The sequence below is a fragment of the Notolepis coatsorum genome (assembly GCF_963971535.1).
Source record: "Notolepis coatsorum genome assembly, chromosome: 2".
In the NCBI taxonomy this organism is placed as follows: Eukaryota; Metazoa; Chordata; class Actinopteri; order Aulopiformes; family Paralepididae; genus Notolepis; species Notolepis coatsorum.
In genome coordinates, this window is record NC_140166.1 from 165,578,852 (window position 1) to 165,593,962 (window position 15,111).

The 15,111-nt window shown below is 44.0% G+C and overlaps 1 protein-coding gene across 1 annotated transcript in view; it reads left to right on the plus strand.

Annotated features, from left to right (window-relative positions):
* Window positions 1-263: 263 nt before the first annotated feature.
* The window catches only part of slc1a7b (solute carrier family 1 member 7b), a gene marked incomplete at both ends in the record, with an annotated part of 179,314 nt that continues 164,466 nt past the window's right edge, over window positions 264-15,111 (plus strand). Inside the window, one exon of the mRNA XM_084307618.1 lies at window positions 264-395. Coding sequence (XP_084163744.1) covers window positions 264-395 — 132 coding nt within the window. The remainder of the gene's footprint in view (window positions 396-15,111) is intronic.

A 15,111-nucleotide genomic window follows, 5' to 3' on the forward strand; every position in this document is an offset into this window, starting at 1 on the left:
TTGGCCCACGATGGGCGGAGCAGGGCGGGATGGGATGAGAGTATGTTGATCTTCTTAGCTCGGGGCAGATTGCCGCAGTGAGAGTAGGAGATGGATGCTCAGTCCAAAAGTGCTTTAAAACGTGGAGCATAAAAGGATATCCCGTTCCATTCCTGATCATTTTTTATTTAATTAAAATTGTCTACCTCTCTTTCTCATCCTCATACCTGGATTTGGATTGTGGTCATATATGGGCCTCTGATAAAGCGCAGACAGGACTCACGATGGCCGTGGCGGCGTGGCTGAGGGTGAAGAATGTCTGCAAACAGAATGGACTCCTCATCTTGTCGGTGCTGGCTGTCGTCATAGGATGCCTGTTGGGGTTCTTCCTGCGTACACGGCGGCTCACAGAACAGGTCAGTCTCTCTGGAGTAGGATAGAGAACAGGCCAGTTTCTCTGGAGTAGGATAGAGAACAGGCCCGTCTCTCTGGAGTAGGATAGAGAACAGGTCAATCTCTCTGGAGTATGATAGAGAACAGGCCAGTCTCTCTGGAGTATGATAGAGAACAGGCCAGTCTCTCTGGAGTAGGATAGAGAACAGGTAAATCTCTCTGGAGTATGATAGAGACCAGGTCAGTCTCTGGAGTAGGATAGAGAACTGGTCAATCTCTATGGAGTAGGATAGAGAGAACAGGCCAGTCTATCTGGAGTAGGATAGAGAACAGGCCCGTCTCTCTGGAGTAGGATAGAGAACAGGTCAATCTCTCTGGAGTAGGATAGAGAGAACAGGCCAGTCTCTCTGGAGTAGGATAGAGAACAGGTCAGTCTCTCTGGAGTAGGATAGAGAACAGGCCAGTCTCTCTGGAGTAGGATAGAGAACAGGCCAGTCTCTCTGGAGTAGGATAGAGAACAGGCCAGTCTCTCTGGAGTAGGATAGAGAACAGGCCAGTCTCTCTGGAGTATGATAGAGAACAGGCCAGTCTCTCTGGAGTAGGATAGAGAACAGGCCAGTCTCTCTGGAGTAGGATAGAGAACAGGCCAGTCTCTCTGGAGTAGGATAGAGAACAGGCCAGTCTCTCTGGAGTATGATAGAGAACAGGCCAGTCTCTCTGGAGTAGGATAGAGAACAGGCCAGTCTCTCTGGAGTAGGATAGAGAACAGGTCAGTCTCTCTGGAGTAGGATAGAGAACAGGTCAGTCTCTCTGGAGTAGGATAGAGAACAGGTCAATCTCTCTGGAGTAGGATAGAGAGAACAGGCCAGTCTCTCTGGAGTAGGATAGAGAACAGGCCAGTCTCTCTGGAGTAGGATAGAGAACAGGCCCGTCTCTCTGGAGTAGGATAGAGAACAGGCCAGTCTCTCTGGAGTATGATAGAGAACAGGTCAGTCTCTGGAGTAGGATAGAGAACAGGTCAGTCTCTCTGGAGTAGGATAGAGAACAGGCCAGTCTCTCTGGAGTAGGATAGAGAACAGGCCAGTCTCTCTGGAGTATGATAGAGACCAGGTCAGTCTCTGGAGTAGGATAGAGAACAGGTCAATCTCTATGGAGTAGGATAGAGAGAACAGGCCAGTCTATCTGGAGTAGGATAGAGAACAGGTCAGTCTCTCTGGAGTAGGATAGAGAACAGGTCGGTCTCTCTGGAGTAGGATAGAGAACAGGCCAGTCTCTCTGGAGTAGGATAGAGAACAGGCCAGTCTCTCTGGAGTAGGATAGAGAACAGGCCAGTCTCTCTGGAGTAGGATAGAGAACAGGCCAGTCTCTCTGGACTGGGACTGGGAAGCTGATTTCTGGTCAGCACTAAAGGGAAACTTCACTGAAGGGCTGCTTAGCCATACTTAACAGCAGTGGAACACAAGGCCTTGATGGCCAGGTATGGAAGCCCCTAACCACCCATTGTTTCTTTCCCAGAAATGTTCACCCTGACTCCAAATTCCCTCACAAGGCTGACATCTAACCAATGTAGGGTAGTTACTGCACCTGCAATCCCTGGATGAAGTTAACTGTAACTGTAATCTTTAGTTTATGTATGGGGGGTGGGGGGGGGGGTTATGATCCCAGGATACCTTTCTAAAGGTATGCACTCAGATTGCAGATAATTTAGCAGGGATTACAGCTGACGAAGTCAGACACATACTGTACCACTGGCACTATCCAAAACACACTGGATAAGATTACACAATGGTAATAAATAAATAAATAATAATAATAAAATTACAAAAAGACTAACCTTCTTACTGTCTTCTACTATAGCAGCTTAACATAGAATAATAATATATTAAAATATTGTATAATACTGTATACCAATATAATATAGTGTAGTATAAATAGTATGATTTAGTTATAGAAGTATAATAATACATTATATAAAACAGTGTACTATAAATATATAGATAAATGTGTGTGTGTGTGTGTGTATAAATTAATGAACCTCAGTAAATATGCAATTTAACTGATAGATACACAAAATGTATTTATTTATGTTAATTGAATTGTGTTGATGTTTTCATTTCTGCAAAATAACATTTTGTTTGGTTTGGTAAACTAAGAAAAAGCAACACTCAATCAATAAAAAAAACAATACCTCGAAGAATCATTCTGGCCACAAACATCTGTCGTGTCGGCTGTCAAGACTAGACAATGTTGTACGTGTTGCATGGTATACCCATACTTTCACTTAAGTATAATTTCTGGGTACTCTTGCACTTTTAAATGTACAATAGGGTGTGTGAGTGTGCCTTGGGCTTGAGTCATCAGGATGCTTACTTAGCCCATAAGTAATGTAGCCTGAACCTTCACTTCAAGTGATGAAGACTTTCAAGGTTTTTATGTGACCCCAGTGCCGTTAATTAGGGCTGACAGTGGCTCAGGAGGTAGAGCGATTGTCTGGTAATTGAAATTTCCAGCTACTCCCGGCATTGTGTCCAAGTGTCCTTGAGAAAGACCCCTAACCGATGAGCAGTTTGGCACCTTGCATGGCTGCCTCCGCTGTCGGTGTGTGAATGGGTGAGTGAATGGGTGAATGTGAGGCATAAGTTGTAAAGAGCTTTGGATAAAAGTGCTATAAAAATGCAGTCCTTTTAACCCTTTCACCGTTTATGATAAAGGCTTAACAGCCTCTTAACCTGCAATGGCCATTTTGGCCATTTTAGTTTTCGTTTTTGAGGACTGCATACTTTTTTTGCAAACCAAAACAACATACTTTATACTTATAGCACATGCATGAGCCTGGTCTCTTTTGAAAGATGACATTCTGAAGTTTCTGATTCCAGAAAAAAAACGTAATAGAGTAACATAGGTCTGAACTTGAGTTGTAGAACAACTTGTTACTCAAGTGTTTCTGTAGTAGTTAGTAGTCCAGAGGTAGTATTTCCCCAGAAGGTGGTATGGCTTGCAAATCCATACTGAAGCCTTATGTAGTACATGTCCACATTTCATAAAGATCCATTCAGAAATGAGTGATTAGGAGTGATTTTGGTAAACTGTGTACAAAAGAAAAACTGAGTTTTCTCATAGACTCATCGGCTGTTTTTCTCTTCCTGTTTTCGCTCGTTAGTTTTTGTTTTGTTTTTTAGATTCATACATCCACACATGGGTTATCATTGGAAAGCCACAATCATTTTCGAGATTGGATCTAGATTGACGGAACTACAGCGCCAAGAGTCAGGAGTGGTATTTTAACCATCTTTTAACCATTTTTAACCATCCGTTAACTGTCTTTTAATAATCTTTTAACCGTCTAACCGTCTTCTAACTGTCTTTTAACAATTACATTTTTTTTAACTGTCTTTTAATTGTCTTTTAACCATCTTTTAAGCATATTTGAACCATCTTTTAACCATCTTTTAACCATCTTTTAACACAAAGATCCACCATTTACATATGGCGGGCTTGCCCCCAGAAATCCGACACCATGCAGCTTCCCGAGCAGATTGTCTTTCTTTTGCATTTGTAGTGATTGTAACATCAATTGATAGATCATACAGCATATGTAAGCTGTGTCTCTTTTTAATTCACCAAATAGCATTTTAATAGTTTAAAATAGCCAAATCCCCTGTTCTTTTTGACCGGCTATCCCCCCCAGAGACCCCCACCCCATCCCACGGCACATTTTGTTTACAATGGACGAGTCAACTAGGGAAATTGCATTTCAGTGTTATATAAGGCGGATGGGGAGGAGGGCCTCTTATAAGTTAATTCTGCCCTGACAATTTGTGACATGACAGAATAATGAATTAAAATCGGCGCAGATGCCAGTTTGGCCGCTTCCATATCCTCATCCATCCGCCCGGCTTCATGAGGGTAAACACAATGCAGTCTTTTCTTTCACACCACTCTACTTTGACCAGAGCTCCATCATATTCTCAGATAGGCCTAAAAATAGCCAGCAGGCGCCATACTCTCACAATGGAGGATTACTGTCCAATCAAACAAAATGCTCTCTGTAATTGTACATTAACCAAGAGTGCCTCTCAGCATGAGACATTCAAAGACAAGCTTGGAGAGCCTTCCGTGTTTTCAGACAGACGACAGAGGGCTTTGGTTCTTTTTGTTGTGTGTGTCTGCGTGTGTGCAAATAGGAAACAAATAGGATTATATCTTCGCACTGTACAGACGGACACATTTTTCAGCAAACGCCTCACCTCAGGGAACGCTGTGGAAGGCTGTTTGATGAAACATGCAAAAACAATTATTGTTGCAAAACAAAATGATTAAAAGTCAGTACTCAACACACAATGCATAATGAAGCTAACTAATGAGATAGCTAAAATGACATGCAAGCAAAGAAACAGAAAACAAAAACAAAACAAAAATACTTTACAGTGTTAAATACAATTTAAGATTATTTTTTAAAGTTAATTTACTGTAAATGCAGCAGAGGTTTTGAGGCAGGTTATTCCAAAGAGTCAATGATCTAAAAATAAAAGATCTCCTTAAAGCGTTGGTTTTTGGACCTGGTAATTCAAGCTGCCCATTACTGGAACCTCTAGTGTAATGATCATGCACAGTATTACTATAAACAATCGGTTTATGTATAAAAACGGGAGTTTTACTGTTCATGACCAACTTGAACAGCACAAGTGTATTAAAAGACAACCTATTTTCAATGTTAAGCTAAAATGCATACAGCTCACATGTGGCTATTGTCTGTCTGTAAAATGTATTCATACTTTATTTGACCTCAGGAGTCAATTGAGGGGGAGCCTCATTGATAGCATCATAAATGACAGAATATTCAATAATTTAAAGTAGCACAGTAAACAAGTTACAATTATCCTTTAACCCTCGATGAAAATCAGGAAAAACTCTGACAGGAAAAAAAGTGTTGAGGTTTGGTAATAATGTATACAGTAGTGTGCATGCAAGTGTGATGCTTTTGTATCAGCTTCTTTAGTACCAATGTCCTGTATGGAAGCTACTGTATAGGTAAAGAATAACGAATATCTAACCAGGACCATTGCTTTGCCTCAAGGTGAGCCTATAGCGAATCTACGTATCAGGCTCACCTTGAGGAAAAGCAATATTCCATGCATTGATGCCTGGATACTGAAGTGCAAGCTTTGGAGGGCGAGTGGGAGGGAGATGATGCAGTCCCTTAACCCTCTCACTACCACACGACAGAGGTTAACCTTTACATTTACATTTAGCTGATGCTTTTATCCAAAGCGACTTACAAGTTCTGTATGACAAGTCATCAGGAAGGGCACAACTCTATCAGCTGAGTAACAATGTTCATCAAAGTGTTGAGTGCTACAGTGTAGGTTAGTTTATTAGGACAAGTGCATGACAGTAACGTTAGTTAGGGTTAGATTTTTTTATTTTTTTATTATTTCAGATAGTGGTTGAAGAAGTGCGTCTTTAATTGACCGCGAAAGATTGGACAGGTTTCGGCTGTCCTAACTGGGGTGGGTAGTTCATTCCACCATTGTGGGGAAAGGACTGAGAAAAGGCAGGTTCTCCTTGATGACCCTCCCGGAGCTCGGATAGGAGTGGGTCTGAGACGGCCATAAGATGCAGAGCGTAGGGGTCTTGAGGGTGTGTAGTTAGAGACCATTGACCGGAGGTAGGCGGCAGCGGTTCCCTTTGCCGCACGGTATGCCAGGTCGAGGGCCTTGAAGCGGATTCGTGCAGCAATGGGGAGCCAGTGCAGGTCCCTAAGGAGTGGGGTGACATGGGCCGACCTCGGTAGGTTTGAGATCAGGCGGGCCGCTGCGTTCTGAATGAGTTGAAGAGGCTTGGTGGCAGTGGCCGGGAGGCCAGCAAGCAGTGCGTTGCAGTAGTCGAGGCGGGAGATGACTGTTGATTGGACGAGGAATTGGGTGGCTTCTTTTGTCAGGAAGGGGCGGATCCTTCTGACGTTGCTCAAGAGGAATCTGCAGGTTCTGGTTGTCGCTGCGATGTGAGTGGAGAAGTTCAACTGGTCGTCGAGGACAACACCAAGGTTCTTGGTGGTCGGGGACGCAGTCACAGCTGCATTCTCGACTGTGATGGAAAGGTCAGTCAGGGGGGAGGATTTGGCCGGCAGGTGGAGCAATTCTGTTTTGCTTAGGTTCAGTTTGAGGTGGTTGGTTGTCATCCAGGTGGAGATGTCGGACAGACATGCCAGGATCTGCTCAGATATGTGGATATCTGAGGGAGGGAAGGAGAGGAAGAGTTGAGTATCATCGGTATAACAATGATACGAGAAGGCATGAGACGTGATAATGTTACCCAGTGATTTAGTGTAGAGGGAGAAGAGAAGGGGTCCTAGGACCGAGCCCTGGGGGACACCCTTCCGCAGGGGGGCGGGTGGCCGACAGGGTCCCTCTCCATGACACTTGGTAGGAGCGGTCATTGAGGTATGATGTCAGCCATGTCAGCGCAGAGCCAGCCACTCCCATTCCTAGATCTAGGAGAATCAGGACAGAGGAGAGGCCTTTCGCTTTTGCTAAGTGAAGTGCCTCTGTGACCGCAATGAGGGCCGTTTCTGTGGAGTGGCCAGTCCGGAAGTCTGACTGATTAGGGTCTAGGAGGTCATTCTGTAAGAGATAAGCAGTAAGTTGGTTGGATACAGCACGTTCCAAGTGTTTTAGAAAGGAAGGAGAGAAGAGAGACAGGACGATAGTTGCCTATGACGGTGGGGTTCAGGGTTGGTTTTTTTATGAGCGGTGTGACTCTGGCTTGTTTTAGGGAGGTGGGGACCACCCCCGAGTTGAGGGAGGAGTTGATGGTTGCAGTTAGGAATGGGAGGATGTCTGGTGCTATGGTCTGGAGGAGTGGGGAGGGTAACTGGTCCAGCTGGCATGTAGTCGGACGGTTCGACGTTATCAGTGTCAGGGTCTCGGCTTCTGTAATGGGAGAGAAAGATGAGGTTCTCGATTCAGTATTTGGAATGGGTGGGAGTTGGGAGAAGGAGCTGCGGATGTTCTCCACTTTTTCCTCAAAGAAGATCGCAAAGTCTTCGGCAGAGAAAGATGAGGGGGGAGGGGGGGGAGTGAGGAGGGAGGACATGGTAGCATGCAGTTTGCGAAGGTTCTTGGCAGAGGCCTCAATTCTATGGTGAAAGAAAGAAGTTTTGGCATTAGTAATGGTTTTTTAGTATGTTAACAAGAGGTTGTGATATGTGTCGATGTCAGCAGTGAGGCGTGACTTTCTATACTTCCTCTCAGCCGCTCTCAGGACCTGTCTTTGTTCTCTCACTGCATCCGTCAGCCATGGACTGGGTGGGGAACGGCGGGCAGGTTTCTCAACGAGGGGACAGAGCTTGTCGAAGGAGGTTGCGAGGGCTGAGAGGAGGGTGGAGGTTGCCATCTCTGTGGGGAGAGCAGAGAAAGTGTCACTCAAAGGTAGAGCGGATAGTATGTCAGAGGAGAGGGTGGAGGGGGATAGGGAGGGCAGGTTGCGTCTGAGTGAGATGGTTTGAGTTGGGGTGAAGGCCTTTCTGTTAAGCATGAGAGTTAGTGAGAAGGATATGAAGGAATGGTCAGATACATGCAGGGGAGTTACCGTGGTGTTAATGATGCTGGAGTTACGGGAAAATATGAGATCCAAGGAGTTGCCTGCTTTGTCGGTGGGAGGCATGGCAGTGGGAGTCAGGTCAAAGGATTGTAGGAGGGCGACCACTGTGTCCGACTGAGATGAGTCAGGCAGGTTGAAGTCGCCCATTAGAAGGAGGGGGGTACCATATTCCGGTAAGGAGCTTAGAAGCATGTCCAGCTCATCTGGGAAGTGATCGAGCGGAATTGGAGGGCGAGTGTAACAATGGTGAGATTGAAAGAATTAGAGACAGATACTGCATGCTATTCGAGAGAGGAGAGTGACAGTCCTGGAAGTGATGTTAAGTTTGTAGCCCATGAAGCAGATGTCATGAGGGAAGTGCCTCCACCCTGTCTGGAAGGTTGAGGTGTGTGAGTGAAGTTATAGTTTGTAGATAATGCTGCAGGTGTTGATGAGTTATTGGGGGTTATCCAGGTCTCAGTTAGAGCCAGGAGCTGTAGAGTTTGGCTATGGGCATAGGCAGTAATGAGTCAGCTTTCTTGACTGCTGATTGACAATTCCATAAGCCTCCCCATACTGTGACAGGTATATTAGTGGCTGTAGGGGGGTAGGAGAGATTAGTCGGGTTGCAACCAAACTGTAGTGGGTGGGTTGAATCTGTTCTGGAGGAGCAGATTGTGCATATAGGTGTGAGACACATTATGGTGTCAAGAGTGGCAGGGAGAAAGGAGTAGGGAGGAAGAGAGGAGAAATAGCAGAGTGGGAGGGAAAGGAAAAATTTTCAGAGTGGAGTGAAAGATAGGATTATGGTATACTTAGCACTAGATGGGTGGGTCGGATCCCTCTGTGGAGAACTCCCAGGAAAACTCCTCTTTGTCCCTCTTCGTTTCTCGACGCTAAGCCAGCAAGCCTTTAAATCACTAATTACTGACGACTGACACCTGCAGCAAAAGCCACATGCACAATGGCCACGCCTCCAGTCTCTGTCAGCTGGGTGAAACTACTTTAGATTTAAAGATTTCCACAACACAATTCTTAGTTACACACTTCAAAATGATGTACACAAGTATTATTCAGTTAAATGATCCTACCCTCTCTGCTGTTTGTCATCAGAATGATTTAAACATAGAAAAAGCTGGTATTTAACAGAAAAACCTGTATCTCAAGTGCCCACTCAACTACACAAAAGCCACATGCACAATGGCCACGCCTCCAGTCTCGGTCAGCTGGGTGAAACTACTTTAGATTTAAAGATTTCCACAACACAATTCTTAGTTACACACTTTACAATGATGTACACAAGTATTATTCAGTTAAATGATCCTACCCTCTTTGCTGTTTGTCATCAGTGTGGTAGTGAAAGGGTTAACCTTCTGTAGTGTGGTTGTGAAAGGGTTAATAATTTGTCGTGTGACAGTGAAAGGGTTAACATTCTGTATTGTCGCAGTGAAAGGGTTAACCATTTGGTAGTGTGGTAGTGAAAGGGTCAAACCGTATCCTCGGAAATTAAAGTTGTACAATTATTTATTATTTATATGGATTTTTACTAAACTGTCATCCACAATATCATGTACACATTGTAAAAGGATGAGTTTTTTAAGTCAATCTAAAATTCCTTGGGATATAAATATATATTTTTGGAAAGAAAAAGCACCATGGCAATTGTATCACAAAAAATAAGAAAATACATAAAAAAGATACTAAATCACACTGTACTTTTCACTGGGCAAATTACATCAAATATTGTTATAACATCAACAATACAAAATATATTTTATTTGTATTTTATTACTTTATTTGTAGCACATTGCTACATCGTCATGCAGTGTACATACAAATGCGAGAGATAGGACACACGTGCATTTTTTGGGTCGCTGTTGAAATCTGCGGTTGACCCATCCCGTTGTCCTTTCCAAGGGCAGCCAGGCACAGACGTGGGCTGCAGAAACCAATCCGAGTGCCCCTGTCCGTCTTTGTCAGGGACACGACAGCGTTAGTGATCTGTTTAGCATGTTTTTCCATTGTTTTGTTTTTTAAAGGGGGAAGCCCTTGCGAGCACGGAGAGAACATGCTAACTCCACAGATACCAGATACCCCCCTGGGTACCTTGCAACCCGGCAACCTGGTCCCCAAGCAGGAATCGAACCCAGGACCTTCTTGCTGTGAGGCGACTACTACACCACCGTGCAGAGAGTGGACTTGTGGTTGTGTAATGTGTAGTCTATTTTTTTGTGAATTTTTACCTTTATTTATCCAGGCAGGTCAATTAATACATTGGACGCCAGAGGTCGCTGTGGGTGTATGGCCGTTTGTGCCAGTGCTGTAATGAAATGGGGGTAGATGCCGGTGTTTGTAGTGCTAAAACTATATTAAATATTATAGCTATGGATCTAATAACAACGTTGATTGTCAGTGAGTTTCTTCCGGTCAACATGCAAAAAATAGATTGAACAAGTTTTTCATCCATACATTTCCGTTTTATACCGTGGTGAATATGAGTATAGTTTTAGAGTGATTCTGTGTAATCCCAGGAAAAGACACCAAACAGCGTTGTACTGCATTTCATTATAAATCGTGCCATTTCTCGCCTGGATCAATCTGAAATCAACGCTAGATTATCGGTATTATGTTTCATCATGCATGCAAGAAAGGGTGGGGGGGAGGTCGTTTTTCTATGCTTCGATCGCCACCAACGGGACACGGCACACACACACACACATCGCGGGGGAAAAAATATCACATCAACGCAAGATTGATAACATATAGTCCTTACCTTGTCTATGATGTACTGCAAAAAGAATAATCCAATTATCTTGCCATTCCAAGTACTGATCGCGATCGTGTGTCCAACGTTATCCAGGGGGGGGCTCGTAGGTGCATCTGTTAGAACCGCTTGCCCTGCCCGAGTGTTTAGACCCCAACCCCCACGCTGCAGCTCGGCCCAGACAACAAGCCATATCATTTCAAATGCAATAGCGTCCGCAAGGCGTTAGGTGGCGGTATCGGACCGTTGCGGTCTCAGACAGAGTGCCACACATTTTCACAGCACAGCAGGATGAATTATGAATGGAAATAGCGAATAAAAGAAATAACGATCATAATAACGAGTATACTCGTTGTTGGCGTCCAATGATTGGCGGGCTATAACGAGTATACTCATCATTGGCAATTAATGGGTTAAGAAGAACAAATTCTTATTTACAATGATGGCCTGGCAAGAGGACAAAAGGTCCCCTTGAAGGGTAACAGGGAATGGGGACAAAAATAAATGAGACAGATGGTACATACATCACAGAGGTAAGGGAAATAATTAAAACATACATAAACACAAACAACCAAATAAAATTACATACATGATACATTACAGTTAAAAGGCTGGCTGACTGTTGCAGGTGTGTAATTACATATTACACAATATATATAGATTACATTAGATATTTAACTAAATAATTGTATAATTGCTATTTTTTCTGGTGATGATTATCTTGTGGTCATTAAAGGATAATGTTAAGAATATTTTATATATGCTTATTTTTTGTGTTAAGTTTACAGGTTGATAAAAATTAGGACAGCAGCTTGGGTAACAGGATTGCGAAGGATTTTGACAGGTGGTCCAAATAAAAAAACTCATTACAGGCCCGTGCCTCAATAATTAAATTAATGTTTTACCCAGAATTAACTTTATCAGCTCCATGCTACCGTTATCTCCTCCTGTTGGTTACTGGCAAAAACTGCACTCTGCTGCATATAAATTCATCTGGAACAACAAACGCCCACGCTTAAAGAGATCCACTACACAGAGGAGTAAACTCGATGGGGGTTTAGCATTTCCAGACTTCAAATATTATTTAATTTATTTTCAAGCTTACTCTTTGAGACCTCATCACTTGGTTTGACGCTCATGCAGCCGTGTCCTGGCGACCATTGGCCATGGGCAAAGGATCTGCTTCCGGTGTGCGGCGCTCCTCTGTGTGCGACGCGTGTAGCTGCCGGTTGTCTGAGTTTGTTTGTTTGAGTTTAGTAGTGTATCTGTGTTTCTTTCTCTCCGTGTTTTAGCACCCAGTTTATGGACAATATGAGGGCGTTTGTGGATCTGTTTGTGCTTGTGCTTATTTTCATTTTGCTCCACCGTCCTTGTACGAGCACGGAGCCACAGAACGGAGTAAACACATACGGTTGCCATGGCAACTCACCCCGCAGGATTACATTCACCCAGGAGTTTCTCCTGTCACTTCGGACAAGGGACAGCGTTACGCCGGAGGATATTCCACCTGAGCTTCGCAGAACTGTCACCAAAGCCAGAACCACTAATCGGAAGAGAGGGAGAAGAGGTGGGATTCGTCGGAGACTCAAGAACATGAGCCTCCAAGACCGCCGCAAGCTGCCAGCTCTTCCTTCAATCTTGCTCTGTAATGCACAGTCTCTCCGCAATAAGATGGATGAACTGCAGGCCTGGGCCACATTTAAACATGAAGTGAAGGACACCTGTTTACTGGCCTTCACTGAAACATGGTTAAATGACCGTGATCGGGATGAGGACCTGTCACTTAGTGGGTTCGGCGCTCCGCTTCGTTTGGACCGATCACCGGAGATCACAAACAAACGACGGGGAGGTGGTGTGTGCTGCTACATCAACCAGAGGTACTGTAATACCGTCGTGATTCGGGAGAAGATTTGCACACCTGACATTGAACTTTTGACTGTTTCACTCCGTCCCTTCTATTTGCCTCGGGAGTTCCCACAGTTATTTTTTACTATTGTTTACATTCACCCTCGCGCGAACGCATCAGCTGCTTCCAAGCTGATCGCTGACGTCACGCACCGACTCGACGCAATCAGCCCAGAGGCTCCAAAATTCATCCTTGGTGATTTTAATCACTGTCGCTTGAACACGACTTTGAGGACATATGAACAGTATGTAACCTGTGCCACCACACAGAGGAACTCTATCCTAGACCTGTGTTACGGCTCAGTGAGCGGTGCTTACAAATCGCTACCACTGCCTTCCCTGGGATCTTCCTACCACAACAGCGTGTATCTGTTTCCCACGTACACACCCACTTTCAGGCGGCTTCCGCGGGTGGAGAAACCAGTGAAATGCTGGTCGGAGGACAGCATCTCCTCCCTTCAGGCCTGCTTCGAATGTACAGACTGGGACTGTTTCTTTGCCGCATGCGGCGATAACATTAATGAACTTTGTGACACCATCTCCTCGTACATCACATTTTGTGTAGATTCCACTATCCCGAGTAAAGTGGTTGTTATTTATCCAAATAATAAACCTTGGATAACCAAGGAGTTAAAAGCAGTTATCAATAAAAAGAAACTGGCCTATTGTACGGGTAATGCCCTAGAGAAAAAGGCTGCTTCTAGAGAAGTTTGTATTGCTATTAAGAAAGCCAAACAAATGTATAAGGACAAGATAGAAGCTCAATATAGCAGTGGAGACCTCAGAGCCGCATGGCAAGGTATAAAGAACATGGCTTCCATAAATACAAATACTAATACTGGGAGGAATAAATCCACTACTATTAGAGGAGTAAATAGCACTGACTTGCCAAACACTTTTAATTCCTTCTTCTCCCGCTTTGAAAGTTCTGACTTTTTAGAGAAAATCTCTGCATGTCCCTGGAACCCCAAAACGAAATGGTTATTTCCCAAGATTGGGTCACAGTATCATTTAAAAAGGTTAAACCAAGAAAAGCTGCTGGCCCAGACTCGATATGCGGGCGCACCCTGCACCACTGTGCTGATCAGCTTGGTTGGTTGTTTTCTAGACTCTTCCAGATGTGTGTAGATCTAGGTCAGATCCCCACATTATGGAAGACGTCAACCATCATACCCATCCCTAAGTCAAAAGATTCAAAAGAATTGAAGGACTTTAGACCAGTGGCGCTTACCTCATTAGCAATGAAGGTTTTTGAGAAGTTTTTAAAAAACACTACCATGTCTTTTATTGAGGGTAAATTAGATCCCCTTCAATTTGCATATCAGCCAGGTAAAGGGGTGGAGGATGCTATGCTCTTCATCTTGGACATTGTGTATAAACACCTGGAAACACCTGGAGCTCATGCTAGACTTTTATTTGCAGATTTCTCCTCTGCTTTTAATAAAATGCAGCCTCACATTTTAATTGAGAGGCTTGACTCTCATTTTAGTCTCCCACACCAGCTTCTCATGCTGATTTTAAATTTCCTCACTGAGAGGGTCCAGCAGGTCTTTGTCAATGGGCTCCCCCCAAGGTTGCGTTTTGTCTCCCCTTTTATTTATTATGTACACGGACGGCTGCAGATCGCTTCATGACCAAAGGCATCTGGTTAAGTTCTCAGATGATACTGTCCTGGTATCTCTACTGCAGCGCTCCGAAACTGATCATGGACCTGTACTTCACGACTTTGTGAATTGGTGTGATGAGAATTACTTGGACCTCAATGTCTCTAAGACTAAGGACATGATAATTGACTTCAGACACAACCCCGATCATCAAGCCAGTGTAGCTAGTGTAATTCACGATGAGGACGTCCAGACTGTTGAATCGTACAAATACCTGGGAACTGTGTTTGATTGTAAACTGAAATTCAACCTAAATACAGAGTCTATTGTTAAAAAAGGTCAGCAGAGGATCTACCTACTGAGAAAGCTGAACTCTTTTAATGTTAGTGCAAAGATCCTGAGCACTTTTTATAGTTCTTTTATTGAAAGCCTCCTAACTTTTTCTTTTATCTGCTGGTTCAGTGGCCTGTCCATCAAAGATAGGAACAGCCTACAGTATATTGTGAAAGTGTGCTCCAAAATAATTAGAGTAAAACAGAGAGACCTATGTTCTCTCTGGACGGACCAGGTGGTCAAGAAGGGGACGAGCATCACAAATCAACCCCTCCATGCTCTGTCTCAGCGGTTTTCACTGTTGCCTTCTGGCCGCCGTTATGACGTCCCACCAAGTAGGACCAACCGCTACGCCAAATCTTTTGTCCCCTCGGCTATCAGACTTTTAAACACAGACAGTAGTCATTTTAAGTAGCCTTTTGCACTTGGTTGTCTGTTTTTACTTTTACTTTTATTGCTGGATTGTATCACATGGAGTGTTTCTCTTTTTATTGCCGTGCTGTCGTTGAGATGTTTTGTTGTTTGTTTGTCTTTGTTGCTTGTAAGCTGCAA